At 47.0% G+C, this 20,991-nt stretch overlaps 1 protein-coding gene across 7 annotated transcripts in view; it reads right to left on the bottom strand.

Moving 5' to 3' along the window:
- GRM7 (glutamate metabotropic receptor 7) overlaps window positions 1–20,991 on the bottom strand; it is a 794,973-nt gene that overhangs the window by 36,680 nt on the left and 737,302 nt on the right. For all 7 annotated transcript variants that reach the window (XR_012915318.1, XR_001153146.2, XR_012915319.1 and 4 more), the window contains exon 9: window positions 6,387–6,633. Coding sequence is in view for 3 of the 7 variants with exons in the window: in XM_012761143.2 (XP_012616597.1) it covers window positions 6,387–6,633 (247 nt within the window). In the remaining 4 variants the exon portion in view is untranslated. The remainder of the gene's footprint in view (window positions 1–6,386; window positions 6,634–20,991) is intronic.

Raw genomic sequence — 20,991 nt, 5'->3', positions numbered from 1 at the left:
GTTGAGAATGGGAGAGCTCCAAACAGATGAAGAAGCAAAAGCAAAACAAGAACCATAACAAAGTAACACAGCACAGGAGTGTGTTCCGGAACTTTCTAGGCATCTTTTTTTTTTTTTTTTTTTTTTTTTTTATGTAGGGTTTGGTGCCCACATCCATTTCCTAGTAGTCTGAGACCTTTTTTGTTTTTTTCTGTTAAATAATCCCTTACATTGGCAGTTCTATTTTATGCAATCATCTATTTCTTTGAGAACAGAAAAAAGTTGGGTTTTTTTCTATATTTATTTTTTCCTTCTTTATTCTTTCGTTTTTTTGGCCCCATTTAAAAAGTTTGAAGAAAAAAGTTCTTATTTATACCGTTTCCTTACAGTAGATGCAAAAATGGTAGTAAAAGAAAAATAGCAGCAGAATACAAACTTCTGTTTAAAATACCTTATTTTATATTTTGGGTATCCATTATTATTTTCTTCTCACATGTGCTTCACACCATACAATATTCACTGGCTTAAGCCATTCTTTTATGCAGTATATGTCCAGCTTCTAACCCAGGATCAGTTTATCCGGTTATACGTCCCCACTCCAAGAAGGAAGGGGTGTGTCCCTCTCTGTCCACCTGCCTGCCATCGCTAGCTGGCTGGTCCTGCCCCGCCAGAGTGAAACTCTCCGTAGGCGACAGACGCGAGGCGTTTCTCTGCACTGCCTGGGAGGGGCGTCGGCTCAGAAAATGGATGGTTGTTTAGAACCAAGGTAGCTTAGGGTCCCTCATCACTACCCTGCCACCCTTTCCCAAGGAAAGCGTGAGACCAGAGGGTTCTTCACAAGGTACCTTGTGGCTGTGTGTGACCCGTCCGTCCAGGTGAAGAAGGCAGCAGTCCTTACCCTCCCATCCCCATAAAGCCGTGGATGTAATATCATCCATCCAACTTGGAAAGGACCATCACGGCCATTGATAAGCAGCCACAGCCCAAGCACAAACGTGGCCTCCTGTTTACCTGGCACCTTTGGGCTTGCCATGGACATACACCTACCAAGTGAGCTGTAGAAAGTGCAGGGAAACCTGCCACATTCAGGGTACAAGCGGGAGAACTAAAGTGTTTTTGAGGTACCCTTCTTCTCGGGAAGGAGATGTTGACAAGATACCATCTTGGCCTGACCTAAAGGTATCCAAATGAGGGCAGGCTCTTTTGAAGCTCTAACAACAGATGTCTTATTTATATAAATAAAAATTCAGTTAAGTCACTGAGCCTACACCACTACGTGCTCTGAGCTTGCTATTTTCTTTTCTTTCCTTTTTTTTTTTTTAAGACAGAGTCTCACTTTATTGCCTGGCTAGAGTGTGGTGGCATCAGCCTCGCTCACAGCAACCTTCAACTCCTGGGCTCAAGCGATCCTCCTGCCTCAGCCTCCCGAGTAGCTGGGACTACAGGCATGCGCCACCATGCCCAGCTAATTTTTTCTCTATATATTTTACCTTGCCAATTAATTTCTATTTTTAGTAGAGACAGGGTCTTGCTCTTGCTCAGGCTGGTTTCGAACTCCCCACCTTGAGCCATCCGCCCACCTTGGCCTCCCAGAGTGCTGGGATTATAGGCGTGAGCCACCGCACCGCCCAGCCTGAGCTTGCTATTTTCAATCTGAATGCAGAAACCAGCAAGCCTCGGCTGAACTCCGAATATCTAAATGTTTAAATACCCAGTGCACAGATGCATTAAAACTTTCAGGTTTACTTTTTTTATGTATCCCTTATGGAAGAAGAGTTTATTTCAAACAATGAAGTTTTTGTTAATGAAGCAACCTAAGAGGAGAATTGAGCTTCTCAAGGAAAAAAAAATAAGGCAGGGTTGGGGCCATTTTAACGTCTGTCTCTAGTAAGCCAACAAGCAAATCCATTTTCATGGAGACACAGGTAGCTGCAGCGAGGAGCCAGGTGAGCAGAAGCTGCATGCGGCAGGTGGCAAGTTGCAGTGACCGAGCAGAGCTGTTAACACGGCAATGCTGAAGATCGAAATACACCGGGACTAAGTGTTCAGAGCAACAATGCATAAAGGATATTTCCCTTCCACTATTCACTTTGCAGCTCATGCTGTGAACTGAGCTTCCTCTCAGATACCCTTCTTCAGAAAAAATCCTGCACAGAATTTGCCCGTGGGAGAGAGACATTCCTTTATGAAACCCATCGTCTGTGCTTTCGTTTCTAACCAGAGAGCGTAAATTCAGCAAGTAATCTCATTGTTACCAAAATTCAGATTATTGGAGAGAATCTGAGTTACATTTGGTATTAAACAGAATAGGATGGTATTAAACGGAACAGTACATCCTATTCTGTACTATCCCCAGCACAGAATAGTCATGTCTGTTTTTATTATTAATTGCATTTTTCACGATTGCTCGTGATCGCAGAGGACTGGTTTTCCTCCCATCATAGCGGTTCCCTTTTGGGATCGTTCAGTGACTGACTTGTCTGTATGTCTGTCTCATCCCAAACATGCATTCCTTTAAGCTGACTTGCTTCCAGATCAGTGTCAGCACTAAAACTCTGGGAGCTACATGCAGTGTTGACTCGGACTGAGTGTCCTCCAATAAAATCCTTGGCCACTGTCTGCAGCTGCACTGCCCAATACAGTAGCCACAGCCACAGATGTCCACGTAAATTCAAATTATTTAAATTGTTTTAAAAAAAAAGTAAAATAAAAAAAATGCATCTGATCAGTTGAGTGGCCACATTTCAACTGTTCAACTGCCATGTGTGATAGTGCTTACTGTATTAGACAGACAGATATGGGACATGGCCATCATTCCAGAAAATTCTAGTGGACAGATTTTGGATAAGGTCTTTGGATTCCTCTTTGGGGCCTTGGAGTGCTGGGCTGTCAGAAACCCCAATGTTTGGAGGTACATGAATCTCCTCCTGTGGTTCAGCATCTAAGTCAACAGGATTTCAATAACAATTTAGAGAGCATCTACATAATGCCAAAAGAGCTAAACCAATTTTTAAAAATCTTTCAGACTCATTGCAAGACAAAGGCTCTGTTTTTTTTTCTTTTCTTTTCTTTTTTTTCTGAACCTATATATCTCACTAGAACAACAACCATAAAAGCCCAACACAACTTCTTCAAGGAAATACATCAAATGAGTTCCAAATGGGATCGCTGCCGTGGTTGTTAAAATAGACAACACAATTTTTGAGCCAATAAGATGAGTCCTCTACCTGGGCAGCCTTCTTTGAGCTCAGATTAATCCCTCTTGTCTTTGTGGACAACACAGCAGGCAATAATACAATTCACAGCGTGTTTGGCTAAACAATCTCCCACCAAACATCATTCCATTTTGTATACACAAATTGTATATTATCAAACGGGGAAGCCCAAGGGTGGTTTGTTGCGTTGGAATTTTGACACGGCACTCAACCTTCTGAGAAGCCGGGGAGGAAAGAGGAGCAAGCGTGGGTTTAGCAGTCAGACCCGGGTTCTAGTCCAGCCTTTACTGCCAACTCAGATGTGTGACGTTGGAAATGTCACTTAATCATGTGAGGCCTGGGTTCTTCAGTGACATGAGCGTCATGATGCCCACTCTGCAGACTCGGAGCAAACGAGCAAGGTCTTCCACATAAAGGTTCTGCACGGTGCCTATTTCAAAAAGTACCTGAGGCTAGTATTAGTATTTGTGTGAGTGCTAGCATTTCAACAACCACCGTTGTACCCTAAAAAGCCCAAACAAGGATTGGACCTAATTATTAAAAATGAGCAACAGTAGAGATTTTTTTGAAAAGTTAATGTTCATGGTCCAAATCCAAAACTTCTAATCTGGTCATTACTTGTCATCACATGGAGACTTCCAACTACATTTTCTGCTTGCTGATTTTTAGCAGCATCTAGTTAAATTTGTGTGTGTGTACAAATATAAAACGGTCATTGGATGCCTGTAGGGTAAGAGTCTTGCGCCAGTTGGACGAGAGAGGCCCTACGATACAAATCTACAAAATGATCAACACGCAGGTATATTTATCAGTGCAGGTCGAAGTATGCAAGATACATGTGTTCACGAGACACTTTTCGGGAATCAGTTTCATCTCCCTCGTGGTGTTCAATCTGCCTCTTACTGCACCATCGTCATCTACTTAACACGTCACGCTGACGTCTATTTTTAAGCAAAGCTTTTTGTCCCTCTTCAGGAATGGAAGGGAATTGACATGTAATCGATGTACTATTTGTTAGGCACATAATATTTTATGATGCATTTATGACATAGATATGATCACCTCCTTTTCATACATAAAGAGGCTGAGTTTTGGACAAGCTCAGGGACTCTTACGGCCTCTGGTAATTGGAGTGGGCTGGATTTGAACCCAGGTCTGTTAACCCAAAGCCCTGAACGCCACAGCAACTCAGCATGCATCGCCCCTGCTCTCGATTTGGCACGTTGCTCTGGAGAGCAACCTTGGACCAGAGCCTTTCTGTTCCTTCTGCCTCTCCCTTCTCTAGGCATGGTCCTGCTCCTTCCTTTAGCTTCCTCCCAGATCTCCTCTATCGAAAGGTCAAAGTGAGCCCCGTGATCTCGATAATTCGCCTTGTTGCCTCGTCTATGAATTTTCAAAGCGTTTCACAAAATCCACTCTGTGATGCGTATGAATAAACGCAGGTGGGCAAAGATCCCGGCTCTTTCCACAGTACCTGCCACGACCAAGCCCACTTGGCTGCGTTGTTTTTAAAGGTACCGTCTCTTCCTTGCGGGGCAAAAAGGATTTCATTCCCTCAAGAATATTTAAAATAGAAACTTCTTTCTGCTTGGTGTGAAGCCTTTGCTCACAAAAATATCAGCTTGTAATAACTGAAATGTAACATGTGGCCAATGACAGCTAACCTGAAATCTCTTCTACCTTAAGAACGGGAAGCGTCACAAATACTCGAATCTATCTCATTTTAAATCCAACTGGCCAAAAATATTCCTAGATTGTAAATTGTAAAATTTACAATTTTTGTAAAGATTAGATTGTAAATTGTAAAATACAATTAGTATTTTTTAAAATCTGAAACATGCTCTTACCACTGTATTTGTAGTAAAATTAGCAATTGGGAATTCTATGCGTGTAATCTCTGAGCTGGTCTTGTGTCATTTTTGCAAGATGCCAGCCCCATGGCTGTTTTATCTGGGGTGCTTTGCAGGCGTGACTGAAGGCTCCAGGGCCCTGCAGAGATGCCACGCGGCATCTCGAATCTCCTGTTTCTTCCTTAATCCCATCCCTAAAGTCTAGTCTTCCACAGAATAAACTCCCCTGCGTGACGTGGTTGGCCTTTTTCCCATGCGGTGATGCTCTTAGCAGGTGATGTCTGGCCCTATACACTTGGATGAAAGTTTGACAACTTTATCCAATATCTTATGTGACTTTGTTTCTAGAAGACTGACTTAGTAAAAAAAGAAAAAAATTATATATATATGTGTGTGTGTGTATATATATATAACTTTCTCCATATTCATATGCCAGTGGAAAGGAGTTATGCTTCCAAAATTCTTTTTTTTTTTTTTATTCAGACAGAGCCTCACTCTGTCGCCCAGGCTAGAGTGAGTGCCATGGGGTCAGCCTAGCTCACAGCAACCTCCAACTCCTGGGCTCAGGCGATCCTCCTGCCTCAGCCTCCGTTGTAGCTGGGACTACAGGCATTAGCCACCACGCCTGGCTCATTTTATATATATATATATATATATATATATATATATATATATATATATATATATACATACATACATATATATATTTTTTTTAGTTGGCCAATTAATTTCTTTCTATTTATAGTAGACAGTAGAGATGGGGTCTCGCTCTTGCTCAGGCTGGTCTCGAACTCCTCACCTCGAGCGATCCTCCCCACCTCGGCCTCCCAGAGTGCTGGGATGACAGGCCCGAGCCACCGTGCCCTGCCCCGAAATTCTTAAATATTCTGATTTTATTCCCACTCTTACAGCTCCTTTAGGTATGGAACTTTCCCTAATAGGAAGTCATTTCCCTAGCAGGAAGGCATGCAAGAAAGGCGGCTTGCAAACCCAATCAGGGTGTTGATATCCATCAGAGAGATCAGTACCAAGCACAAGAAGCAAGGGAAGGGAGAGAGACCTCATGCTTCTGAAGCAAAACCTCTGAAAGCCTCTAACAGAGCGGAAAGACAGTGGGTGGCAGGAATGAGTCAAACTCAAAAAAAAAAAAAAAAGCAGAAGTAGTCAGCAATTCTCCAGGGCAATGCTGTTGGTCCCTAGGCATAAAAATGGTCCTGATCTCTTCCCCAAAAAGCGCGCAGCGCGCACACACACACACACACACACACACACACACAGCCCATTTCCTAGAGCTTCCTGGCACACCATGGGAGGATGGAAAGAAGTTTGAAGGGCCACTCACTGTTGGGATCCACGTTCTCGCAGAGCTCTGTCTTGGCCTCGCCGTTGGGCCTGTCACTGGGTTTGTGCGACAGCCGGGACGACATGGTGGCGGCCGTGACCACGGCCTTGAAGCTGCGCTTCCGCTTCTGGACGTTGAGCTCGGGGTGGAAGATGATGACGTACACCTTCGGCATGTACAGCATGCCGAGCGCCACGGACGCGCTCAGGTTCATGGAGACGGTGAGCGTGGTGGTTTGTATGTAGAGCTGCAGGACACAACACACAAGGCACCGTTACTCACACGGCGGCCGCAAGCGGGGCCAAGCGCGCAGAGCGGCGTCGGGGGCGGCCACGGGGCTAGGAGAGAAAACAAAGCCGCCTCTCCGGGCCATGCTGATCAAGGGAAGAAAGGAGGCAGTGAGACTCTGCACGCTCACTGGAGATTGGTGCATCTGTTGTTGTTGTTTTTTAAATATTTTTTTGAGACAGAGTCAGCCTAGCTCACAGCAACCTCCAACTCCTGGCCTCAAGAGATCCTCCTGCCTCAGCCTCCCGAGTAGCTGGGACTGCAGGCATGCGCCACCATGCCCAACTAATTTATATATATATATAAAATTTTTTTTAGTTGGCCGATTAATTTCTATTTTTAGTAGAGATGGGGGTCTCGCTCTTGCTCAGGCTGGTTTCGGACTCCTGACCTTGAGCGATCCTCCTGCCTCGGCCTCCCAAGTAGCTGGGACTACAGGCATGTGCCACCAAGCCCGGCTAATTATATATATATATATAATTTTTTTTTTAGTTGGCCAATTAATTTCTTTCTATTTTTAGTAGAGACGGGGTCTAGCTCTTGCTCAGGCTGGTCTCAAATTCCTGACCTTGAGCGATCCTCCCACCTAGGCCTCCCAAGTAGCTGGGACTACAGGCGTGCACCACCATGCCCAGCTAATTTTTTATGTGTGTGTGTGTATATATATTTATATTTTAGTTGGCCAATTAATTTCTTCGTGTTTATAGTAGAGAGGGGGTCTCGCTCTTGCTCAGGCTGGTTTTGAACTCCTGACCTCGAGTGATCCTCCTGCCTCGGCCTCCCAGAGAGCTAGGATTACAGGCGTGAGCCGCTGCACCCAGCTGGGTTTTTTTCTTTTTTTAAAAAAAGGTACACCGCCTTCACCATCCGTACCAAGGAGTGAGTGGAGTTTCCATGAAAACTAAGAGGACTTCTTGCTCAGTGCTGTTTTCCAAAACACAAATGACAACTGACTGCGATCTAGAGCTGCTGCCTTGCCCACTCTCCTTACATGGACAGCTCACTAATCAGATGCAAACCTCCTGCTAACACTATTATTTGCAGCGTGGGTGGCGTCCCCGGAGATGTCCCTGTCTCCTTTGGCTTTCTCAGGAAATCGTTGGATCCAGGAATCGCTTGCCGACTGTTAACCAATGCGTCAAATCATTCCCTTGGCTGTAAGTTTGAGACGGCGACCGCCCGGGCGTGTGGGGAGGTGGACAGTCACGACGGGAAAGCCCCAGGAAACCGCCTTGGTCTCGTTGCGTGCATGACGCTTACCATGACCCGGAGCCGCCCGGGCGTGTGCTCGGGCGTGTCTGGGTTTCACAGGACTTCCAGGAGGCTGTTGAAATGGAACGGCCAGCTCCCATGGCTTTGCAGAGCCTGGTTCCTGGCAATGTGGTCAACCTCGGCCTTCCGCCACTGCGCCCTCCCGTGGGTGTGACGATGACCCCCCACGCCTAATGGAGCCTACGAGGAACCCGTGTGCTTTGTGCTTGCCTAAGTCTTCGGACTGGCTGTCCGTCCGTTCCAGCTCCCTGACAGCCACCCTGCCTTGCCTTCCGGGGCGCCGCCCGCATTTATCTGTCGCATCCTGAGTGCACCGAACTCTCGAACCACAGAACTCCTGGCGCGCCATTCTTCTTTACTGTGTTGTGTTGTGTTGTGTTGTGTCTATTCGTTATCTTCTGCATGGGGTACTCCTCCTTCGCTGCTTACAACTCCCACCCCAGCCTGCCCTCGCCCCCGCCTGCGGGCTGGCCCGGCTTCCTCACGGACACGCTCTCAAAGACCTGCTGGCGTCAGATCCTGGGTCTCGCTTTCTAATCGCGCTCTCACTGCCTGGATCCTTGGACCGTGCGTCTTCCCGACCAAGCCTCAAGTTCGGGGAAGGCAGAACCCGTCTCCACGGGGCGTGCGGGGTGTCTGCAGGACGGACAAACAGCAGGCAACCCACAGACACGCTCGTTTGCATAGTGGACGCCCTTTTCCTGCCTGTGACTGTAAACCAAGGGTCCTCAAACTTTGTAAACAGGGGGCCAGCTCGCTGTCCCTCGGATCGCTGGAGAGTGCGCACTGTGGGCTGGGGCGCGTCGGCTGCTAAGCAGGACAGGCAGTGGTGGTGGCAAAGACACCCGTCGGCCGGATAGATGTGCTGGGTGGCCCGCATGTGGCCCTCGGGCCGTAGTTTGAGGACGCCTGCTAAACACACAGCCGTTTCCACCAGGCTGCCTGGACGTTTCTGACCTCAGTTCTTCAAGCTTGAGGACCCCGTGACATCAAAAGTAGCTTCGCCATCTCTTTTGGAAGGGGTGCACTTTTCTAGCCAGCGCTGAATCTGAAATCTGTAGGACTCTGACTTGTTAACAGTCAGCAGCTGGCAGCTGCTGATTCTAGAATATACGATGCCTGTAAAATACACAGAACTGTATTAACGCTCCTTTAGGTTGTAAATCGGATCGCATTTCTAACGTTCATCTTTCCTGCTAGGATACCTGTAGACTCTGAGCCTAGCTCCGCCTTGCTGGCCTGCATCTTCTTTCAGGAAAGGCTTACGGGGTCACAGGGCTTTATGGGCCTCAAATAGCACCGCAACTCTTTTCTAATTGAATTAATTTTATCAAGATACAAGTGGTGATTCACTAGTAAAAATACGTTATCAGTTAGTTTTTATTATATGATAACTATTAATGATGCCATGGTTAATATTTAATAATTAACATATTTAATAACATAGTTAATATTTTATAATAATAGTTAATAATTATTAACTATTATGCCATGGTCCCCTCTTTCCCTCATTATCGGGGCTGTCATCCCACTCACAGAAGGATTTGTAAACGATGGTTCGTTCAGCCAGTCCGAGAAAAGAGAGTTGTAAGCTATCCACGGGGTCTTGGGTTTTGTTTCTGTTTCTCTGCTCATGCACAAGTTCTTCAGAGTTTGTTTTATGATTTATATATGACTATAAATTACGTATGTATGGATGATGCTTACATATATTTGAACACGTGTGTGTGAATATACGTTTTCTTAAAGACTCCAAAACTATAATGTTTATGTAATACAGAGTTAAATTTCATTATTTTCATACCAGGGACCATCAAGATGTTGGTATTTTGTTTAGAAACTTGTCCAGTCTCTGGTGACACTTGAGGAGTACGTGAAAACTGAGATAAACCTCACCGACTGGATTTCCACGCCCCTGCCTCTCAAACCCTCTTTACACACCACGTGGGATAAGGATGGGCAGTGAGAGCCGGTCCGGGTTCAGTCCCCACTAACTGGTGTCGTGACCTTGGGCAAATTACTTCTCTTCCCGCTTCTGCATCTCTGAAATGGGAATGATGATAGCACTAGCGCCTACCTTCTAGTGTGGTCTTGTTAATTGAATAAGTTAGTATTTGTAAGGTGCTTGGCATAGGGCCTAGGCCGGTGTCCTCAAACTACGGCCCGCAGGCCACATGTGGCCCGCTGAGGACATTTATCCAGCCCGCCAGGTGTTTTTGCCGCCGCTGCCTGTCCTGCTTAGCAGCCGACCCATCCTGGGCCCACAGTGGTGGTACTCTCCAGCAGTCTGAGGGACAGCGAACTGGCCCCCTATTTAAAAAATTTGAGGACCCCTGGCCTAGAGTGTAGTAAGTACTGTGTAAGCATTTTTTTTCAATAAGTACCGTCATGCATTGCTTAACAGTGGGGTTGTGTTCTGAGAAATGCGTGACTAGGTGATTTTGTCAATGTGCAAACCTCGAAGAATGTACCCACACAAACCTAGATGGTCTGGCCCACTGTATACCTAGTGCATGTGGAATATAGCCTATTCGCTGATCCTAGGCTACAGACTGGTGCAACATGTATGTTACAGCATTGCATACTGTAGGCAGTTGGAACGTAATGGCAAGTATTTGTGTATCTAAATATGAATATATTTAGACAGGGAAAAGGCACAGTAAAAATATCCCATTATATTCCAACAGGACCACCATTGTATATGCAGTCCTTTGTTGACCAAGCCATCATCGTGTGGTGCACGACTATATGTATGGTGTGAGGCTAGGGAGGCATCAGTCTGCAGAGATCCCAGAGGCATTGGTCTACAGGGATATGATCCCACTAAGCACTGGAAGGGAAACTGAGTCACTGAGTCTGTGTGGCCTTTGGTGAGGTGGAAAGCCCGCTGCTAAGTCCCAAGTTTCCATCCCAGTATCATCTGCCTTTAGTACGGTCTTTTAGCAAATGCAGCAGGTTTATATTTGGTCTCACAGCTGTTCTTGTATTACCTGATGCTTATTGTATAGCACTTGACGCTGTTTAAACTTGGGTGTTTCACACCGTTTTCTTTTCTTTATAATCTTTTTAGGAACGTAAGTGGGTGGGTGATCATTATCTGTCCCTTTTGTCAAAGCTTAGGGTGTCCTTGTGCACAGCTGTATTTAGATCAAGCCCCTCCCCCAGGGTGGACTTCAACTGAGCCCTGTCCCGTTTAGGCCATCAGAGGGGTATTCGAAATGGACAAAAGGGACCCCTCGCCTTGGCCAATCCCGAGTGGCCCAGGCCAGTGGGAAGCACACAGACTGCCTCCGAATTTCCACGTGTTTTGATAGTTAAGCTTTCATTTTTACCATCGACCTAAATGAATTTCTGGAATCCAATTTCCGCTCCTGGGTTGAATGTGGCTTTTCTAACACCCACCCTGTGTAATGTAGCTTACGGAACTAAAGGGCATTTAGGTAAGGAATTCAGAGCCAAGTCAGAAAAGACTTGTGCACAAAGACTGATGCACAGAGTCCATGGCTATAATTATGCTCTCTGTCTCTCGGTTTTCTCATCTGTAAAATGAAGATGATAATAATCATTCCGACTTCATACGGGCTGTTGTGAAGATCTACCAAATACATGAAAAGTACTTAGCAGAGTGTTTGGAAAATAAGTACCTATGAAATGTTAGCTGCGAATATTTACATTTTTTCCAGGTTAGGTTGCTGGGGTATAGCTCTCAGGATATGGCTTCCTCTGCAACCACTTTCATATATTTTAAACTTTTTATGCATGTGTTGTTGATAAACTAAGTTGCAGGGTCTACAAAATCCACACCTATTCATGTCTAGTCAGATAGAAATGTACCAGCAGGTATACTACTAGAAGACCCAGGCGTGCGGTCAAGTCAATGCAAGGCAAAAGCTCAGTTGAATTTGTTCCACGCTTTGTCTCATCTTGGCATAATGGTTCATTGTTGAATAAAATGTGAATGCGTATCATGACATGCCATTATTGCTTTATAAGTTGGTGCAGCACTCAGTGTTAGCAGAGTTCTCCTTGCCTAACTTCCAACTGCTGAGACGTTAAGAAATCTGAAAACCTGTGAGTGCTCATGAGCAAGTCTGAAATTTGCCACCTCTTCTGTGTAAGCTTCAGAATCACTTTAATTGGAGACTACTCTGAGAGATTTCAAGGCAAGCTGTTAATAGTCACAATAATGACAGTTCCTCAACTCTGAAAATCAGAGTAATCTCAGTACTGTTCAAAAAACCATAAAAGGAAAAGAAGTAAAGAAAAATTCACAGGGCACAATGATAGATATACAACTAGAACTTTCAGGCAAAATCAATTCAGATTGCTGGGTTCATCAAACTTACTACTGATGTCTTTAGAAATAATTATATTATCATTATAATATATAGTTGATAATTATTATATAATAAAAACGAACTAGTAATGTATTTTTACTAGTGAATCACCACTTGTATCTTTATAAAATTAATTCAATTAGAGAAGAGTTATGCTATGCGGTGCTATTTGATGGCATCAAAACATTGACATAGGAGATGATTAACTTACGACCATGTGCTGTGAATCTATTGTTAACTGTATTTCCCAAATAGGCTGTATGTGTGATACCTTACTTCTCCATTTACTTGTTCATTCACCCACTTATGGGTTCACCATTTTCACTGCAATACTACCAAGTGCCTGTCCTGGCCCAGCCACTTGCGCATGTTGTACAACATGGAGAGTGTAATTAGCAACAATGTATTGTATTCTTGCAAATTGCTAAGAGAGCAGTCTTTAAAGTCTCACCACAAAAACATAGCTATGGGAGGTAATGATTAATTAGCTTGACTTTGCCACTCCACGACATACACATATATCAAAACATCATGTCGTGCATCATAAATATATGCAATGTGTATTTGTCAGTTAAAAATAAATGAATAAATAAAATATTCAGTCCGGGTGCAGTGGCTCATGCCTGTAATCCTAGCACTCTGGGAGGCCGAGGGTGGTGGATTGCTTAAGGTCAGGAGTTCGAAATACAGTCTGAGCAAGAGTGAGACCCTGTCTCTACTAAAAAAACAAAAAGAAAGAAGTTAACTAGCCAACTAAAAATACAGAAAAATTTTTACTCTATTTTATTCCATTCTTTTACTGGCCAACTAGAAAAAATTAGCTGGGGATGGTGGCGCATGCCTATAGTCCCAGCTACTTGGGAGGCTGAGGCAGGAGGATCGCTTGAGCCCAGGAATTGAAGGTTGCTGTGAGCGAGGCTGACTCTACGACACTCAAGCCTGGGCAACAGAGTGAGACTGTATCTCAAAACAAACAAACAAACAAACAAACAAACAAAACATGTTTGGCCACCACTGAACGCATCTGCATTAACTGCACACTGAATCCTGTCTCTCACCCACTGGCTCCTGCTCTTCCCTCCTCTTGGAATTCCCTTTGCCCACCGCTCTGCCTTTGATATCTTACAGATATTTGATGCGCTGTCCTTGGGCGCCTTCTACATAAAGCATTCCCCATCTCCCTGGTCAGGACAGCTCCTTTTTTTTTCTTTTGCCCTTTTCTCAACTGAGCAACTGATTCCGAAACTTGCACAGAAGAGTTGCTAAGTTTCAGAGTCGTTCTTGAGAGAGTAACAGGTTTTCAGATTTCTTACTGTGATAGTAATGGTTAGACAAGGAAGGACTCTGCTGACACTGCTGACACTGAGTGCTGCGCCGCCTTAGAAAGCAATCGTGGTGTCTCACGCTGCGCCTTCACGTGTTACTCAGCAACCGACCGTCACACGCCAAGACGAGCACCTAACCCGTGGGTGGCGCAGAGGATCATTCTAGCCTCGTGCTGTGAAGTTGCTTTGAAAATGCAAATTCATTCCTAAGAGACTGATAGATTAGGGATCGGTTTGAGTATAACACAAAGTTTGTGTCTGTAAATGTGTGATTTCTTCCATAAGGAACACTAAGGGATCGGAATAAGCTGCACCCGGCTGAAGCCCGAGGGGTGGGAATACACAAAATGCACCGACATCTGCCTGCTCCCTACCCCCTTCCACGGTCGCCCCATCAACCTCCCCCCGCAGCAACCCTCTGGCACCCACTTTCATAAACTCCAGGTCGCTTTCCACCAGGTAAAGTGACATATTTAGTGTAGTACTTACGCATTTCTTGGCCATTTAACATGTAAAACTATGCCACTATTTCTATTCGGTTCCTATTTTTTCTTTTATCACTGGTGACTTTTTTTGAGTGTTGCTTCTTTAACCCAATTTGTCCTATAAGTGCTGTGTATTATGGCACCACTTTGCACGGCATGGTGATCTTTTAGGAACATGTATGTCATATCACGGCAGAAATGACTAGATAATGAACACACTATTTGCTGCAGAGTGTGCAGTTATTAAATTCTTTGAACCAGAAAGTTCCACACTGGAAGCAAGTATTAGGTGTGATCAATATCCTTGGCATCCAGCGTTGTTTCAAGTAAAGCTATTATTTATGGTATTTTATTTTATTTTTATTTTTTATTTTTTTCCAGACAGAGTCTCACTTCGTTGCCCAGGCTACAGTGAGTGCCGTGGTGTCACCCTAGCTCACAGCAACCTCAAACTCTTGGGCTCAGGCGATCCTCCTGCCTCAGCCTCCAGAGTAGCTGGGACTACAGGCATGTGCCACCATGCCCGGCTAATTTTTTCCATATATATATTAGTTGGCCAATTAATTTCTTTCTATTTTTAGTAGAGACAGGGTCTCGCTCTTGCTCAGGCTGGTTTCGAACTCCTGACCTCAAGCAATCCTCCCGCTTTGGCCTCCCAGAGAGCTAGGATGACAGGAGTGAGCCACCGCGCCCGGCCTATTTATAGTCTTTTAATAACATTTTCTTCTATTATTTGTGGGCTTCTTTTCCGTCATTACTGGAGTGGAGATGATAATACCTATCTTGTAAGAGTGTTGTTGGGATCAGATGATGGTTTCTTGGATGCCCAGCACGTAGCAACTACTCAATCAAGGATGTTAGTATTATTGATGCATTTATTGGCCATAACATAAAACAACTTATTTTCTACACCAGGCGTCCTCAAACTATGGCCTGCGGGCCACATGCGGGCCGCCTAGGACATTTATCCGGCCCTCTGGGTGTTTTTGCCGCCGCTGCCTGTCCTGCTTAGCAGCCGACTTGTCCTGGGCCCACAGTGCGCACTCTCCAACGGTCTGAGGGACAGTGAACTGGCCCCCTGTTTAAAAAGTTTGAGGACCCCTGCTCTACACTGTTCTTTTCATTTGATCGTAACACACTTTTAAATGATTATTTTTCTCGTGAAATCCGCTGAATAACATCAGCCTGTTTTAGGGGGAAATCTCAGTAAGTGTGCTTCCATTTCATTTGAAAGCACACTCAGACTTCTATTTCACCTGTCATTGACTATTTTTTCGGGAAATAACCAGTTTTGTGTGTTCCCAGGCGTGACAGTTGAGAATTGAGATAAGAACGCCCTAATGAAGTCTCTAGGTTAGATGGGAGAGGTTTCATAACTCTCGTGACATCACAGAGTCTGTGGAATAAACATGAAAACTGTGGCCATTGCTGTCGCGAATAAGAGGAAGGGTGCGCTATTATCTGAGAGACGTTTGGGACATTCGCATGATTTCACTGAAAGGAAAGTTCCCGGCGGTCCCGACCAAGGTTTTCTATGTTTACTACCCACACCCTCTGCTTCCTGGTTAGAGCGACCACATAGGTGGGAAATAAACAGTGCCCCGCGGGTGAGAGCCAGGCAGGTGTTGGCAGACGGGACTCTCTCTGCCGTCCAGAGGGTAACGCGGTGCGGGCTTCTGCTTAGGTGTGAAACAGCACATGCTGCTAGAAAGATCCAGTATGTGCTGGGTGGCAGGAAATTCTGATTTTTTTAAATTCCTGGTGGGCAGGGGATTTGCATCTTCTATAAAAGGACGGTTTAAAGCAGTGGTCCTCAAACTACTGCCCACGGGCCACATGCCGCCCGCCGAGGATATTTTGCCGCCGCTGCCTGTCCTGCTCAGCAGCCGACGCGACGGGCCGCAGTGCGCATGTGTGGAACGTGCGCCGCGCCCTCCAACGGTCTGAGGGGCAGCGAGCGGACAGCGAGTTTGAGGACCCCTGGTGTAAAGGAAAGAAAAAGACCTGCCGTGTTAGAACGGATTTGGAATCTCAGCCTCGTCCTGTCGCTGGTGGGTGAATCTGTGTGAGTTGACGTCGCTTCGGGGAGGGGACAGGATCAAGATCCGAGCTCAAGCAGTGGTCTGATGACAGGGTCGTTCTGGCACGACCCTGAAGACTTGCTCACTGTTTGGAAGACGAGGGAATCACGTGTGAAAATAGGCAGCGCAGGCCCTGGCATCTAAGGTGGGCGCCCAGGAAATGCCCGTGTTGTCGTTATTGGGGGGGATGTCCTCAAATTCTGCAGATGGCCTGTATGCCGGCCCACTTTAGACCTCCTCTCTGCAAACGGATGCCAGATAGACAGACGGCTGCCGGGACGACGGGACAGACACAGAGACGCCCACACTCCAAATAGTCCAGGGCAGGCATCTCGTCGGAGCACTCGCATGTTTACAGCAGCGCAATTCACAGCTGCAGGGCCGTCGAAACAGCCCAGGGGCCCATCAATACATGGGTGGATTGATAAATGTGGCACGTGTACACCATGGAGCACTACTCAGCTGTAAGAAACAACGGTGATCCGGCACCTCTTGTGTTTTCCTGGATACAGCTGGAGCCCATCCTACTAAGTGAAGTATCCCAAGAATGGAAAAACCAGCACCACGTGCACTCACCAGCAAACTGGTACTAACGGATCAGCACCCCAGTGGACATACAGGAATGACATCTATCGGGAGTCGCGCAGGTGGGAGGGGGAGGAGGGGAGGGGTGTATACAAACACAACGAGTGAGACATGCAGTGTTTGGGGAATGGACACACTTGAAGCTCTGACTCGATGGGGGACAAGGGGAATATGCGTAACCTTAACACTTGTACTCCCATAATATGCTAAAATAAAAAAAAAATCAAAAAATAAAAACTATTTATATAAATAATGGAGGCAACTAGAGGGTTATTGGATAAGAACTAATTTTACTATGTGTGTGTGTGTTTTTATTATTATTTCCTCATTTACCATCTCCAGGGAGACACAGTATCACGTCTACACACAATTGCATGCTTTATTTGGGTGGACGGAAGGCAAGCGCTCCAGGGGAATGCAGTCGGGTCTCTGGGACGTGAGACAAGTGGCTGTTCATGCTCCACACCGCCCGCATCTCCGAGCTCTGCTCTCCTGAGGCCGCGTCTGTCCCCGTGCAGTGTGATCGGAGAGAGGCTGAGGTGCCGACCGCCCACACCCTTGGGGACGCCCAGTGTGCACCCCCGCCTGGCGCCATCCGGGGAGCCCCGGCCCCTCTCCACGCGGAGTCTTCTAGACCAGTCACTCCCGGCTTTGCCGGGCGTGCGCAAGCGCAGCCCACACACTCCTGCCACCCAGGATCCCTCTCCCCCGCCGGCCCTCTGAACCTGCAATTTTTTTAAAATATTTTTTTCTTTTTTCAATTTTTATTTTTTCCTCTTTTTTTTTTTTCCTCTCAAGAGTAGCAAGGGCTAAAATGAACCTGCAATTTTGATTTTCAAGATTTCCACTCCCCACCGAATGGCAGGACAGGTGGCGTTCCCCTCTTTCTGTCACCAGCACTGGCGCTGTTGCTCCGCTGTGCTATCCAAAAGGCCACGCGCCATTCCTGCTGCCGGGAGAGCCCCGGAGTGTTCTTCTCTGCCCTGCAGGGATTGAGCCCACAGAGGCAAGGCGCTCTCCCCGCAGCCAGCCCGAGAGACCACACTTCTGCCAGGTTCCCTTGGCGTGCTCTGCAGTACTCATCCGGACTGAACTTAACGGCCGGGCGCGGGGGCTCACCCTGTCATCCCAGCATCTCTGGGAGGCCGAGGCAGGAGGATGGCTCAAGGTCAGGAGTTCGAGACCAGCCTGAGCAAGAGCGAGACCCCGTCTCTACTATACATGGAAAGAAATTAATTAGCCAACTAAAAATACATAGAAAAAATTAGCCAGGCGTGGTGGCGCATGCCTGTAGTCCCAGCTACTCGGGAGGCTGAGGCAGGAGGATCGCTTGAGCCCAGGAGTCTGAGGTTGCTGTGAGCTAGGCTGACGCCACGGCACTCACTGTAGCTTGGGCAACACAGTGAGACTCTGTCTAAAACAAACAAACAAACAAAAAACACTGAGCCTAACAGCCTTTGTTGTAGCAAACAGCAGGTTCTGCGTCATGATGTGAAAATGCCGGCCTGTGCGTCACTGAGGATGCCCCGGGTGATGCAGGGTGATGCTCTGCATTACTTTATGAGTCAACCGGCAGTTCTAACAGAAAAACGGAGCCTGAGCTTAAAGTAGCCAGCTTCTGAAGATGTGGTGGAAACAGTCCATTCTCACGAGTGCAAGGCTGTCTAACCTTTCCGGCTTTGAAAGTCATCTTTATCGTTCTAATGAACATAAAAAGAATGAAATGAACACACTGATGCCAAAATGAGCAGTTAGGAAGCAAACGTCCTCAGCATTTCTTGGGCATATTCAGGCATTTCACGTTGGACCCGTAACGTGCTCGTAGCAACTGGACCCGTGAGTGTCATTCCCAAAAGACAGTGTCAGATTCTCACAAAGTATGTTTCTATCTCGGTTCTCAAAGCCACTGACGACGGCTTCCTGGTGAACTGATTGGTTTTGATCAACGTAATCACCAGTGCTGTCTTTGCTGCTCTGAGTTCTGGGCGTCGCACTGCTGACCCTGGTGTACCTTTTTGGCTTTATCTTTCCCATCTCGCCACTGAGCTCGGATCCTGACCCGCCCCCTTCAACTTCCTTTATTCCGCCTTGCACCAGCCCTTGCTTTCCCTGTGCATGCCTTTGCTTCCCTGCCCGGCCCCTGCCCCAGCGTGGCAACGTGCTTGGGTACGCAGGCTGCCCCTCAACCTCCATGCTGACAGGGAGGCCTCCCTGCTGATGGGAAGATCACAGAACAGCTGGGACCTGGCCAGATGAACTGCCCATGCAGGGGTGACGGTACGCTTTTTTTCTTTTTCTTTTGAGACAGTCTTGCTCTGTTGCCCAGGCTAGAGTGCTGTGGTGTCAGCCTCGCTCACAGCAACCTCAAACTCCTGGGCTCAAGCGATCCTCCTGCCTCAGCCTCCAGAGTAGCTGGGACTACAGGCATGCACCACCATGCCTGGCTCATTTTTTCTCTATATATATTTTAGTTGGCCAATTAATTTCTTTGTATTTATAGTAGAGACGGGGTCTCGCTCTTGCTCAGGCTGGTCTGGAACTCCTGACCTTGAGCGATCTCCCCCGCCTCGGCCTCCCAGAGTGCTGGGATGACAGGCGTGAGCCACCGCGTGGGGCCTCACTGTGCACTTTTAACGCCTCACCAAGCCCCTCGGCCTCTCGTGATATTTTAAGGCCCAGAGGAACAAATGGCTGAAATGACACTGTCGAGAAAATCGTGGACCGTCAGTCACTCAGTCCATGCTCCTCAGTGGAACAGGGAGGGCCCGAGAGTGGGCGGGACAATGACGCCCGCTCCTGCCGAGAGGGACAGTGAGAGGGAGGAGAGCTGGGCCAGGGAGCAGGGGCTGAGTGAGTGGTTCCGGCTTTGATCCTGCCTTTCCCATAAGATCCATTTCCCTTTGCTTTTATATTTGCAAGGTGCTGGATCGAGGACCTAAAATTCCTAGTCCTAACCACTCACACTCGAGGGCCTCCACCCAGGCCTCTGTCCTCACACCTCCTCTGAGCCTTCCTTCCCGGCCTCCCTAGGCTCCTTGCCAGAACCCTAGAGGCAGGTTTTCCCAGGTCTCTGCACCAGCTCGACTTCCCGCCACGTTTTGGATGAACATAGAAACCCAACACGGTCCAGACAGCTCTGGGGGAGGCCCCGTTGCCAGCCTGGCCCCTTCTCTGAGCCATGCTCGGCCCACCCTCAAGGCCTTCGCACATGATGTTCCCTCTGCCTTCCGTGCTGTTCCCTCCCATCTTTACCTGGCTCCTTCCTGCTTGTCTTGAGGCTGAGGTCCCCTCTGGCCCCCAAGTCTACCCGATGCTCAGCCGCTGTTACTCGCTTACAGAGTGCGTCACCTCCTTTCATTCCGTCAGTCACAACTTGTGATTACTAATCCATTGTGTGATTTCTGGGTTTTGCTTTTTGAGACAGAGTCTCACTCTGTTGCCCAGGCTAGAGCAAGTGCCGTAGCGTCAGCCTCGCTCACAGCAACCTCAGACTCCTGGGCTCAAGCGATCCTCCTGCCTCAGCCTCCCGAGTAGCTGGGACTACAGGCATGCGCCACCATGCCCGGCTCATTTTTTCTATATTTTTTAGTTGGCCAACTAATTTCTTTCTATTTATAGTAGAGACGAGGTCTCACTCTTGCTCAGGCTGGTTTCAAACTCCTGACCTTGAGTGATCCTCCCTCCTGGGCCTCCCAGAGTGCTAGGATTACAGGCATGAGCCACCGTGCCCAGCCTCACTGTCTAATTTCTTTAATAAGTGTCCCCTTGCTGGATTGCATGTTCGTGTTCTATATATTGTACATCCCTGAGCAGCAAAAGATAGGCAAGGTGCGCTAGACTTGGAGTCAGGAGTGCAGTGCTGGGTTTGGATTTTTCTTTTCTCGGGAACTGTTATCTCCGTCTACCCAGTTGCACAAATTGGAACCATAAGGATTATTCTTTAATATATGCAGTTTCCTCACATTTTGTACTTTGTATCCAATCTGTTACCCGGTTGGCTAATATTACCTATAGTATTAATAATGTATAATGCATATGATAATATAATTAATAGTACCTTGGCCGGGCGTGGTGGCTCACGCCTGCAATCCTAGCACTCTGGGAGGCCGAGGTGGGAGGATCGTTCAAGACCAGCCTGAGCAAGAGCTGACCCAGCCTCCTGGGCTTCAGTGCTCACAAAATTAGGCAAGTACCATGTTTCCCCGAAAATAAGCCCTACTCACAAAATAAGC

The sequence above is a fragment of the Microcebus murinus genome, chromosome 28, assembly GCF_040939455.1.
Source record: "Microcebus murinus isolate Inina chromosome 28, M.murinus_Inina_mat1.0, whole genome shotgun sequence".
Classification (NCBI taxonomy): Eukaryota; Metazoa; Chordata; class Mammalia; order Primates; family Cheirogaleidae; genus Microcebus; species Microcebus murinus.
The sequence above is the reverse complement of the archived record's forward strand: the minus strand, read 5'-3'. Positions and strand labels throughout refer to the sequence as shown.